The sequence below is a fragment of the Larimichthys crocea genome, chromosome XI, assembly GCF_000972845.2.
Source record: "Larimichthys crocea isolate SSNF chromosome XI, L_crocea_2.0, whole genome shotgun sequence".
Taxonomy (NCBI): Eukaryota; Metazoa; Chordata; class Actinopteri; family Sciaenidae; genus Larimichthys; species Larimichthys crocea.
Window position 1 is genome coordinate 2,154,619 of NC_040021.1, and position 13,156 is coordinate 2,167,774.

The 13,156-nt window shown below is 42.1% G+C and overlaps 1 protein-coding gene across 3 annotated transcripts in view; it reads left to right on the plus strand.

Moving 5' to 3' along the window:
* Positions 1-13,156, plus strand: part of nt5dc1 (5'-nucleotidase domain containing 1) — a 65,933-nt gene that overhangs the window by 40,678 nt on the left and 12,099 nt on the right. For all 3 annotated transcript variants that reach the window (XM_027283960.1, XM_027283959.1, XM_010747635.3), the window contains exons 7-9: positions 334-508; positions 3,259-3,356; positions 9,911-10,032. In XM_027283960.1, the coding sequence (XP_027139761.1) occupies positions 334-508; positions 3,259-3,356; positions 9,911-10,032 (395 nt within the window). The remainder of the gene's footprint in view (positions 1-333; positions 509-3,258; positions 3,357-9,910; positions 10,033-13,156) is intronic.

Below are 13,156 nucleotides of genomic sequence, written 5' to 3' on the forward strand. Positions count from 1 at the left end.
AAGGCTGGATGGCACACTAGCTAGTTTGGCAACTAACCAAACAATAAATCAAATGTTAGGACATTTTCTTCTAAGTTAGTCCTCACTGGAAGTAGTTAGGCCACAGCAACAACACAGTTGAGTTGGTTCAGTGAAATGAATTGAAAGGTGTATCATGTAGCCTTTTTTTTTTTTTTTTTAGAAGTATGGTTGTTTGGCCCCACATGTTCGTTAATGGTACAAATTTACATATTAGGGTCACCAATCTAGAACTTGACACTACAATCTTTGTGGATTTACTACTTCCCAGATCTGTCCGTCTTGATTGACATTTCTGTTCGCATCTCTGAACAGATGATGCAGGGACCTACTTCCCCAGTGTGAAGAGGGACCCAGGCCGGTACCTCCAGCCCTGCTCTGACTCCGTTAAGACCTGGCTGCGCAGCATGAAGAACGCTGGGAAGGTCCTCCTCCTCATCACCAGCTCCCACAGTGACTACTGCAGGCTTATCTGTGAACACATCTTGGGGTAAGACTACTCACATGTGGACCACAGACTGGCCACCTCCTTAATAAAACCAGGACCTGGTCTGCAGAGCTACCATAATAGCCCCCATGGGGTTTATAAACCTAAGAGTCTGTGCTCAGTCCAGGCTGGCAGCTTTTGGTTTTTCCCTCAGCTCCCAACATTCCTTACAGCTCTCACATGCCATCAGTCATTCCTTTAGTCAACGCTGGCTCACATGTCCGCCTTCAGTTACCATTATCATCATCACACACATATGCTACACTCACATATATCCCAGCAGCCTTCAGCAGCTGGCACTGAATTTCTTTTTTCTCTTTTTTAATTAGCAGATTTGAGACAAGACTTATTCATTTTTACTAATATGAACAGAGACCACACTTCCAGCACTTTAATACACTGCCTGTCTTCATTGAACTCAAAATCCTCAAATTCATCCCCCTTACCTCGAAAATTGAACCAGGCTTAATGATTATTAATCATCAGGAATAAGTTTCATGTCCAGGGTGAGGGTTACTGACAGGGAGGGAGCCAGTGTCAGGCCAGAACAGGAGATTGGCAAGCAGGCAATGTTTCCTCGCTCAGCAACCTCTATGGACATAATGACTGAGGAGAAGATGATTTTAAACTTTTCACCTTTTAAAGCTCTAGAATTTATTAAAAGCTATAAAAAGCTGAGGCTATTTTGTGTTTTATTTTTTCTCACTCATTTGATTGGGTGATGTAAAAGATGTCACTGCTTTAAGCCCCATTTAGCTTGTTTTCTTTCACCATTTCCAGCCGTAGTAGTTGGCAACAAGTACTGAAATACTAATGTACAATGTTAGTGACTGGCTGGAGAACAGAGTGGAGCATTTAGCTGTTAAAGAACTGTTACTGTTACACAATATTGTCAGGTGTCTAAATAAATGCTAATGTTCCATGACAGCTGGACAATTAGGTAGTCTTAATAACTTTATAAGGTGATTATATGTTAGATGTTGTGGTGTTAGCTTGGTCTGCCATCATGTTGCCAAAAAATTGATTGATCATGTAAGTAATTCACAGCCAGCACTTCATTTCCTCATCATAGGTGTGCAGCAGGGCTTATTGTGTTAGCATGCTCATTGTAGTTAAACACTGGCTTTGTGCATTGCCGGCCTCCCTCTGTTTGCACTGCACACTGTGTGGTTTAGACGTATTTTTGTAGCCTAAGCTCTGTTACACACTTGATCAAGCAGCAGGAGAGCCTTGAAAAAACACAATGTCCTTGTTGCTGCTGAGCTTTAACCAACATAAGCCCCTCTTGTTCGGAGGTGTTGTTATCTCACGCTGCACTCGCCTGGTTAGGTGGTCTGCGTTTTAACTTTTCATGCTCAGAGCTGATTGTTCTCTGTGTGATCCAGCATCGGCAAAATTGGCAAAGCTGTTTTGCTCGGGCCTCCCACCCCCTTTCCCTCACGCAGCCTGGTCATTCCTGTAGTTCCTCACCCCTTTCCCCTGCTCTCCCGCTGTTTCACAGGCTCCCCTCTTCCCTCCTGCAGCGTGTGTCATGTGTCGCCTCTCAGGGAGAGCAGTCAGAGCCTCGTCTGTGTTTGAGTGTGTGTGCTCGAAATCATGTTCAAGTCCCTGCTTTACAAGGTCACGGGATGCAGATTTATGTTGTGATAGCTACAAGAGGAAGTTAGTCCAGCTTGATCTTGCCAGAGGTGATTTGTGGTGCAGTGTGCTTTGTTCACAGATTGGGTTGGCCTGCTTTTAGATCCTTCCTGTGTTTCCTATACTCAAACTTTGTATACGCACCTTTTCTTCAGGGACACGTTTGAAATTCAGCCAGTAAAGGTCCAAACACTTCAGAACACTGTTTTGAAGATGGCTGTCCTCCGTCAGTACACAGTAGTTCCTTTTTGTCACTGGCCTCCAGCTGCTTTGGTGTGGTGAGCCGGCTGGAGGCCAGTGACAGTCAGCTGTCAGAAGTAGCACAACAAGACCAGAACTGTCTGACAGGAGGCTACTGGCCAAAACCCAACAAGCTGTCCGGAGAGGCTGCTGTTACTATTTGGCACGGCTAGATAAAGACATTTATTGCTGGAGTGCTGCATAGTGTATTGATTTGTTAGTTGATTTGTTAGTTCTGATCTTTTCTTTAATGAAGTGATAATCTATCAATATATCATCAGATGAGGATGATGGCAGTATTTGTGCATTAGCTGTTAGGACACCTTCACGGAATCCTTGTTTCCGGCACAGCTCTGTTTTTCCCCATCTCTGTGTCCCGTGGAGTCAGAAAGCATACGTTTTTTCCTTCAGATGGGAAGCTCAGCCAAAGAAGGCATCTTTCATTTAGTTTAGGTTTACATGTAAGAAGTCTTTCCTGTTTCATAAGTTTGCTTCTCACCTTATATGGCCAGTCCTGCAGTGATTGTCCTTACATATACAGTACATACAGTACATACAGTACTGTACGTCTCCTTGGAGACACCATCAAGCTCTCAACATGCTCACTATCACTTGCTACAGTAACTGTAGCTCTGAGAGGGTGCATACTGTGCTCTCAAAATGTTTACTTTAATAAATCTAAGTATTCCCTCAGTAGCCCCCTATGTGTACACTATTTATTGCTGCATGTTTTCTATCATCTGTACAGAGCGTTTTGCGTCACCGGGTTTTTTGTGTTTGTATAATGTTTTTATATTTGGATGCTGTTCAAGCATTGTCCTTCACACAGTGGCCAGAAGTCTATCACAGACTAATGTTTCTCTGTCCGCTTACAGGAAGGATTTTGAAGAGCTGTTTGATGTGATCATCACAAACGCACTGAAGCCTGGTTTCTTTTCTTTGGTCCCTCAGCAGAGGCCCTTCAGGACCCTTGGTGAGTACTGAATGGATGCTCCCATGCCCCCACCCCCAACCCCACTTTATAGGTCAAATTATAAATCATTTATGGTCTAAAATGTCAACAAATAGTGAAAAACACCCATCACAAGTTTCCAGAATCAGAGACCTCTTCATATCACTCACTCTATCTGCAGAGTTAGTCACTTAAAGCAACAGTCTGTAACGTTTCATTAAATTAATTTAAGATTTGAAATCATTTTGAGTCTATACTGACTTTTAATCAGGTGAATGGCATCTCTGCTGTTAAGTCGTAGATAACACACTACAGCACTAAGTCACACAGCACCAACTATTTCAATGATTTTGGTGAAACTGGATCATATTTTATGGAGAAAATGTTTTTTTTCTGCTTTTCCCTCTGATGTCTTCCACCAACAGTAAAGAAACTTCTGCCAACTGTAGCTGCTGTTAGTTAATGTTAGCTCAGTTTGTTAGCCCGACTGTCCAGACTGTGAGCTCAGAGCACTGGGGGAGTGTAAGCGTTTGTACCGCAAGATTAATTGTGGGACTGACTTTTAGTGGTTGGTGAGAGCTTGGTGAAATAAAAAGCTGAAAGACAGACGCCGAGCTGGGTTGACTGCTGTTGGACTAGTCAGTAATATTAGCTGCTGCTGTGTCTGCTGTTGGTGACCATGTTAATGTTTGGCTGTTAGCAACAGTTGTCGACTTGCTAATTTTTAATCAAAAGTAATGTAATGATATGTGATGATGTGTGCAGCTGTCCATATTTTACCATAGTGTTTTACACTGAATTGCAAAAATACCACATGTTTCTCAGTGTTGCTTTCAGGTCAGTAATTTCATGTATGTATGTATTTGGCAGTTTGGGTCAGCTGACCCTGTAATAAAGCCATACTCTTTAGACATTTGCTGTATTGTGGATGCCTTGTATTATTTTCAGAGCATACTGTAAGACACAGAGGACAGTCCAGCTGTAACCTCCTCAGACTCTAAATTTAATGTGGAGATTTCAAACAGCTGTTAGTTGTGTTCCTAAGATTCACATCAGCTGCCAACATTTCATTGGCTCAGGTCCTTGTCACCAGCGGTCCACATAAGTCCAGTTACCTTCCCGGGCTGTCTTCCATTTCTCATTAGCTCAGGCATCTGATCCTGGATGCTCATGTTGTAGGTGTGCGCTGGCAGGGGCAGCCTGTTGGAACGCTCCCCTCAGCTGGATTGTCATCCTGCCAGCAATAACACTGGGGATGCATTATGTGTGAAGAGAGGATGATCCACTCTCTAAAATATTCTCTTCTCTCTCTCTCTCTGTCTCTCTCCCTCCCTCTCTGCCTCGCTCTTCCTGAGTTTTGCCACGTTGGCAGAAAAAGCATCAGCATCTGCTCTTCCTCTGGCCTCCACATATACTGACCACTCCTTTCTTTAGTTGGAAACATCAGCTGTTATTCTGCACTCTTAAAAATGTTCTTATTTGTTTATGAGCACATAAAGTTTGTTTATAAGAATTTGACACAAAGTTTATAACTTTAAAGACTGATGATAGAAGACTTTTCAAGCGTTTGTAGAGATGAAATGCAGTATATACAGCTAATTATCAGCTCATAACTTATTACAGAGAACTTCCACTTCTTATATGAATTGAATCATTATGTGGAGCCTTTCCTGTGTGGAGTTTGCAGGTTCTGGTCGCGCTTGTGTGGGTTTCCTCCCACAGGTTAGGCGAATAGGTGACTCTAAATTGCCTCTATGTGTAAATGTGATACACTGACAATCTGTCAGCCAATGCCCAGCACCCTGCAAGCCTGACCAGGACGAGCAGCCAGAGTGAAAATGGATAGAATCACCTGTAGAGACGTCAAAAATGTCAAATTATAAATTGTACTTCTCTTCATTATGATGACTTTTAATGTCACAGTAGTGTGGTGAAGTGGTTGGCATTGCCACACCTGACTCCACAGTACAACACAGTACATTTAACCAAGGACCTGAACTCTAACCCTAAGGATGTGTTCTTTAGCCAAGTTTCTGTTCTGGCCCAGCCCAGATGCTTTTACAGTGATGACTGCTTTTCCATCTTAGCTGGCTGAATTACAACTATGCTAGCAGATTTTATGAGCTGCAGCTAGCTGGTTAATCAACATTAGCCCTTATGAGTTAGTTAAAAACAGCATTGTTTTGAAAGGAGAACCCTTTAACTGTGATTTAAATTGGTCACTCTTACAGTGGATTATATAATGCTAAAAGACTGGGGCTAGTTAACACTGTGCTCACCAGATGAAAAATGTTCAGACAGATTTCTGCATCTAGCAACAGAACAAACCATAACAAATAATGTGAAAGATCCTTTGATTTTATGCTTGTTAGCCATGGCTTTAAAATGCAGACATAAAAAGCTGGGTTTTCTTTTTAGCTTAGCCTGGAGCTAAAACATATAGTTGTTCAAAAATTTCAAATGTGCTGTAATCACCAAATAACATGTCAGAGAAAGGTGTTACATAAATGACTTCATAACCTCAGGTTCCAACAGGTATCATACATCCTCATCTTTTATTTCAGTGACGATGCTGCAGGGCGTCCTCACAGCTGCTGCTCATCCAAGCTACACAGTTAGCACTTAGCTCCAGACCACATACCTACATTCCTCTGTCTCTCAAGTCCAGTGTCCTCACAGCTGTTACCACAAGTGTGTGTGTGTGTGTGTGTGTGTACTACCACATGTGCAGGTGCTCATCCCTGTTCTTTCACTCTCTCCTGTCACAATATTTATAGCATATTTAACCTCAGTTTGAACCTGTGCTGGCCTATACTCTGTCGAACACCGTGGCTTTGTCAGTGAGAGTGATGTGCTGCTGCTGCTCTTAAATACCAGTCAGTTAAAGACTGCTGCCTGTCCAGAAGAGCACTCACCTTTTTCAAAGCAGATCCTCAAGTGATTCCTAGAGAACAGCATGCCACATTTAAATGCTCCTCATCAGTTGAATATGCTTCACAGCACTTGCTGCCTGTGTAAATAAATCACATATGATTAGGGTTGCAAAGGGATGGAAAGTTTCTGGTAAGTCTGGTAAGCTTTTGGGGAATTTTGGAAATATTATTCAAAATTCAAACTCTATGGGAATTTTGAAAATGTATAGGAATTAACTGGAGATTGGGGGTAATTTAAACAAACTGTATCATATCCAAACATAAATATAAATATTTTGTTTGTCGTAAGCAGACATGGTTGTTTTAGTCAAGATTATGCTAAAATATATTTTCCCCGACTATATTTAAGTTCATCATTAAGGGCCAACCTTCAATTTTGTAAATCCCTAGTCTATCCCCGTTCATTCCCATAAATTCCTGTTAATTCCCATGGAAAATTTCTAACTTGGAACATTCCCGGAAATTTGCAACCTTATGTATGGTTGCATTTCTGTGGGCAATATTGCGTATTCATATTCCCCGGATGTGTTTTATCTCATTTATAAATGTGTTTTTTTGTTTGTTTGGAGTCATCTTGAAATAAAATTTGAAATAAAAATCTGTTGTTGGAGAGAATCCTGGCTGAAATAGAATCACAGTGCCAACACACAGAAAGACAAGGAAATTAAAGGGCCACTCAAAACAAGTCGGGGGACTTGGATTAAAACAGGAATGGTCCGAATTGAAGCTGTGCAGGCAGAGATATCAGAACCTTGAGTCTCCAGTATGGCTCAAACTACAACAAGTAGAAATACATTTCCCATAATGCTCTAATTGTGTCTCCTTGTTACACCTCTCATACTTAAAGGTTATATATGTAAAACTCTATGTCACTTATTTGTACCACAGGCTTATGAATTTGTAGCCTATGAGCTTAGGTTGACAGGACAAGGCGGCTCAGGTGGTAGAGCGTGTTGTCGATTAATTGGACGCTGGTTCAAGTCCCAGCTTCTACTTTCCAAAATATTGAACCCTAAATTGCTCCCCATGACCAGTTGGCAATCTCTCAGTATCAGAGCATTACTCACTGTGAGAGGTGAACTGATCCTCATGCAAAATCTAAAGATGACTATTGAAATAACTCTAAATGTAATCAAACAGTTGAAAAGGAAGCCGTATTTGGTAATAAGATAGTAAGTAAGTAAGATAGAACTACCATGCCTTTGCAAGTGTTAAGCCATAACCAAAATTATGCCCACAGTTTCCATTGTAATTACAGTAATTGCACATTACACATGTAATTGCGTGACATATTTTACTGTCTGTGTCAGCATGTCTTTTCCTCTCTGTGTTCTTTGACATGCTCTTTGAAATAGGCTGTAGTTAATGCTGAAAGCAGCACCACAAACCAGAGACGTCTGCAGGCCTGTCTGTGCCAGCCTCATACATAACTCATTCATGTTCCTGTCTGTCGTCACTTCTCTGCCTTTAAGTTAAAGAAAAACATCAAGTAAATAACCAGAAGATCCCAGGACGGAATGCTTCAGCTGTTTTTAAAGTGTGGCCATAAAAAGAAGACTCTTTCACATAAGCTGTTTATACAGACATAAACAGCCTTTGTTAAACAACTTACTAAAAGCCTCATAGTTGTGTGTATTAATGAATGATCACGTCTTTTCTATCAGGATCCATATAGAGTCATGGCTCTGCACAGCCAGTGTAAATACAATCTCGACTGTCTAACTGGTTTAGAGCTGTAATAATTCACATTGAGTGTCCTGTCTGCTCAGTGGCACTGGAAAGTGGCTGTATCTTTATTTATCTAGCTTATTTCTCAGAAATAGAGCATATTAATAAACATCACTGACAGAATAGTCAGGTGTGAGGTCAGCCGGGAAAGTGCTTTTCTTTGTGTGCTCCTGATGAATGATAGCATCAACACACCACTGACAGATGTCCTTCAGCAGTAAACTGCAGGCCTCAATCTGTCACCTTCTCATTGTCTTTAGAAAATGTGCACATGCAGTGACAAACTGAGCCTCAAGCTCTACAGAGCTTTTAGTTACGAAGCCAACAGCTTGGAGACCAGATACAGAGCTAAAAGAATATTTGACTGATATTTACCAGAAGCACGACTCCAAATGAATGTTTCTCCATAACAGCTGGATATGTAAATAAACAAGCGGCCCAGGGTTCAAATCTGACCTGCGGCCCTTTGCTGCATGTCATCCCCCATCTCTCTCTCCCAACATTCCTGTCACTCTCCAGCTGTCTCTATACAGTAAAGCTTAAAAAAGGCCCAACAAAATCTTTAAAAAAACAACTACTATATGCCCACCAGTTTACTATATCAACATAAAAGATGATTATATGTCAAAGTATATTCATGCCCACTAATTGTTGCTTTGAATAAAAGCTAAAGAAATGTAATGTCAATTATATGTTCATCGTTAATTGCAGGTTTAATTTAATCATTTGTCAGCTAAACATTTTAGCAGGCAGGGCTTGAGGATTATTGTCATCATATCTGGTCCAGACATTTGCCATGTTGTTGATCACCTGACTTTTCCTCCAGCACCCCAGCAGGTCAAATCCATTTCAGTTGATCCAGTATGAGCAGCTGTCCAAATACCTGCAGAGCTAGCAATGTAGCAATGGTAGTAACACAATAACCCAAAGTGATAAACATTAAATGATAAAATCAGTGTTTTACATTTTGAAATTGAATAAAAAAAAACATGTTGTATAAGGCTGTAATGTGACCTTTGATACTGTAAAACTACAGTACCACTGTGCGTTACACACAGTTATTCATCATTCATATCATTGTCTGCTTGTTGACTGCATAATCAGTAACACCACAAGAAACTGCAATCATATTCTCAGTTGGACTCATTCGCTGAATCACTTTTCCTTATGAACGAAAATAAATCTTGTGGCCAACAAGCGGAAAATCCTCAGTCATTATTGATGAGCACAGAAAGGCTGAGTGCTTTGCATGGCTGAACGCACGGTTACGACATTTTCGGAGGGTAAATGTGAGGTTTTGGAAGAGTTCCCGGCTTGACACGTGGTGTGTACTGGGATGAGAAGGGCAACGCTGAGCGCACCAGTCAAAACTGCTCTGTTTTCACTCAGTCTGGTTTTTTCCTCCACTGCTGAACTGAGGTGATGGCTGCTGGAAGACTGTACGGCAACAGCTCAGATATTTCTGTACCCAGGGTGACTACCCAAATTCAGATAAACACAGAATCAAGGTTGCTTTACTTATAACTTTCAAACCTCTAACGTTGTTCCTGTTTCATTAGAGATTCTTTCTCATATATGACGGCGATCTGTCATTATTTACTTGAGGTTTATTCACTGTTACAATAACCCTAAAGAGGTTCAATTATCCGCTTTAAAGCAAAAGTTTAAGCAAGAAAAAAAAGAAAATTTTTGTGCCAAAAATCTATTTCCTGTGCCTGTATCGAGTATTGAAGGCTGTCTCATAGTACATATAATTCACACTCTGCCTCTGCTGTTCTGTTTCCTTGTGGGCCTGCTGGTGAGTGCTGTGGTGAGGTTTAGCTGACGAGGTCTGGTACTGGAGGCTGTGCGGTCATGTAGCAGCTGGCTGTTTGGTCAAACTGTGCTGTCTGATTCTCTTTTCCTCTCCTCCAGTTAGCGACGTGGAGGAGAGCGAGGGGCTGCCGTCGCTCGACAAACCCGGCTGGTACTCCCAGGGCAACTGGCCTCACCTCCACGAGCTGCTCAAGACCATGACGGGGAAAACAGAGCCCAAGGTAGGTCAGCCTCCTCGTACTTTATATTACTGGAGCGAGCAGTCAAACCTCTCTGGCTGAACAACATGTCAGGCTCGCTTTGAGGTTGACTCCAACTTCGGTTTTTGGCAGAGGCTGAAAGAGATGAGGGCTTCGTGATAAATCAGGTCAGGGAGATTCACACTGGTGTGATGGAGAAGAGGAACGTGGCCCTTGGCATGGCTGTCGACAGGGCTGCTGTGTGCCAGCACGCTGGCTGATAAAACAGGCCGAACAGATCAGTCAGCTTCCATCATACTTCTTACTGCAAATACAATGCAGCCCTTTCTTAGGAATAATTTCTTCACAGATCAAAGAGCTCTTTTTACCTCGCTGGTATGGCAGAGAACTTTTCTTTTCTTTTACTTGAATCCTGCAAAACATTGGTTACGTTTCCATGTCAGTGATATTCTCAGTGCTTGTCGACTGAAAAGAAATGCTTTTTTTACAACCCTGTCACCAACTTCATTATATTAAACACATTTGTATTTGACATTTTGAGACATGCCACCATCAGAAATAGATCAGGAAAAAACATCAAAATCATACATAAACAAGAAAAAAGCATCTAAATCATTCAAGTGAAAAGCCCTCTTGGTTGATTGGTGTCCAGACCAGCTGTGATAGTCTTTATTGTAGTATGCTGATAATGAAAAATAAAATAAATTATTCAGACAGAGCACAACACTGCAGAGTACAGAGAGGACAAAAAATGTCAAAGGGAATAGACTTGGAAAAAGTGCTGAATCATCTGAACTCTCAACAGTCTGAATTTGAGCCAGCCACAAAAACTCACATCAGACGGTCTAGTGAAAGCTATTTGGCTTTCAGCTTTTTGCTGGGAGGGGAAGCTCGCTGTCCCACACTGGAATGCCTCAAGAAGCCATGTCACAGTTTCAGAAGGTTTCGGAACGACTGATCTACGACTGATTTTGTCTGTCGGACGACGTAAATATTGGAATTGATTGTACTGATTTGTAATACTTTTAAATCCTGCCGAGTCGTCTCCTTGACGCCAAAAAGTGACTTCATGTCTGCCTTGTAAGGCATAATGGTCAACCATCAATCACTAATATAAATCAGTGAATTAGTTCATTTTATAGCCACAATGCCCATTTATCAACACTTTTCATATGATGATCATCTTTTTGAGATTATTCTTTGTCACTCTTAGATGGCAATATTGGAGAGACAACAGGAAATGAGACAAGAAATAAAGATCCCCAGCTGGATTTGAACCGGGGCAGTGGTGTCTTAACCCCTGAACCACTGGACGCCCCATTACGGTGAAACTTTGAACCAAAATCTGTCCATTTCATTGGGATTGCCACACTCAGTAGATTTGCTGGAAGTGGCAAAGTAAACCCTCAATTGAAACATTGCTAAAACTTGTTGATCATTTGTCACCTCAATCGAAATGTGTCTCACACGCCCCTTTCCTCATGTTACAATGCCAAAGTCAGGGTATGTAAATGGCTTCGTCACCACGGACTGTGTGAATAGCTCACAGTGTTTGTTCTTTTTATTCATCACGGCTTGAGAGGTAGAGCTCATCCTTCACTAGACAGCAAAGAAGCTGGATATTTTATTGATGAGAGCAAGTGATGATACAAAGTGCACTGGAGGCCGAGATAGCAGCAGAGGCTAAGAGGCCACACATGCACTGACAATTATAGACTGGAGTATTTTAATACAATTTACACTCAATATTTTGATGTAGCATATTTCTAAACACACCAACTAACTAACATTACTATTTCATGATCTCAGGATACGATAGGGAAGGCCAAATTAAAATTCTGTAATATCAGTGCACATCTTGGACACATTGAGCTTCATAGTCATGAATTTAAACGCAGTCACTCTTAATATTCTTAACAGTAACTCTCTGTTCTCCACACTCCACAGTGCACACAATGTAACACACAATGTTAAAGCTCATGGGTATTGTAGTTCCCCACAGGACTAACTAATAAAAAAGGAAACATGACAGCTAAAAAGCCTGCCTGTACCGATCAGGCAGAGCTGCATCAGCCCAGCCTGAAGTTCACCCAGCAGCACTCGTCATCGTCCACAACCCCAGCTCCTCTCCCCCTCCTCCCTCCTTCCCTCCCAGCCCTTTCTGCTCAATGCCCCCTCTGTTCCTCGGCCACGTGGAGAAATCTCTTGCGGAATTCAGTGTCAACCTGCACTTATAGCTGCTTTAAACACTCCTCCGGGGGTGACCTGAGGCACTCTGTGTTTTCACTTCTCTCCACTTTCACCTGACAGGACTTAATGCAGGTGGGCTGAATAGAGGCATTCAGAGAAGATTACAATTCCCTCCCTGCACAGTGCTGAACCTGACGGGGTCAGGTGGAGCTGACGGGACATGATCATAGTGATTCAGGCCCCAAAAAGGGGAGTTGTGATCATTCTAATCCCTGTGCAGTTGTTATTAGTTATCACAGTAGATGAATGAATTGTGAAATCAGGTTTGCATGCCAAAGATTAACCTTTGTTTAATGGGTTGATGGTTTCTTAATAAACACCTCGGAGTCCAGGATATTGCATTGTCCCAGTGAGTCATAGCCATCTTGAGTTCCCCTCTGCTCAGTCTCAGCTGCATTGAAAACATCTGTAATGATCTATTTTTGTTCAGAGAAGAATTATACGTTTTGGGACTGAATATGAGACTAAATGATAACACGGCTTTTGCCTTGCTGTCTTGTTGGCTCCCTCCTCTCCCTGTCCTCCAGGCCCCACACACTGTGCAGCACAATGGGTTCATTAAGGCCCCTCTGCATGCCTGCAGCTCTGTTTACCTCTGCCCGGCTTTGGCTTTAACTGCTCCTCTGAGTGATGAGCCGATAAGAGACGGGGTCCACAGGCCCGCACTACGTGTCACTAGTCATGATGACACTGAGCCACAGGGGCATTCCACTGGGGTTCCTGTCTTCCATCTTTCCACTGTATAATGAAGCGGTAATCCTGGTTTGGCTTTCCAGATATTGGACTGTTTCCCCTTCCACTCATATACATCAACTCTTCATTAGGTCACACCCTTTGACTCATACTGTCTAAGGCTGTGTTCAAACTGACATTGGCAAAGTGTTATACACCACAA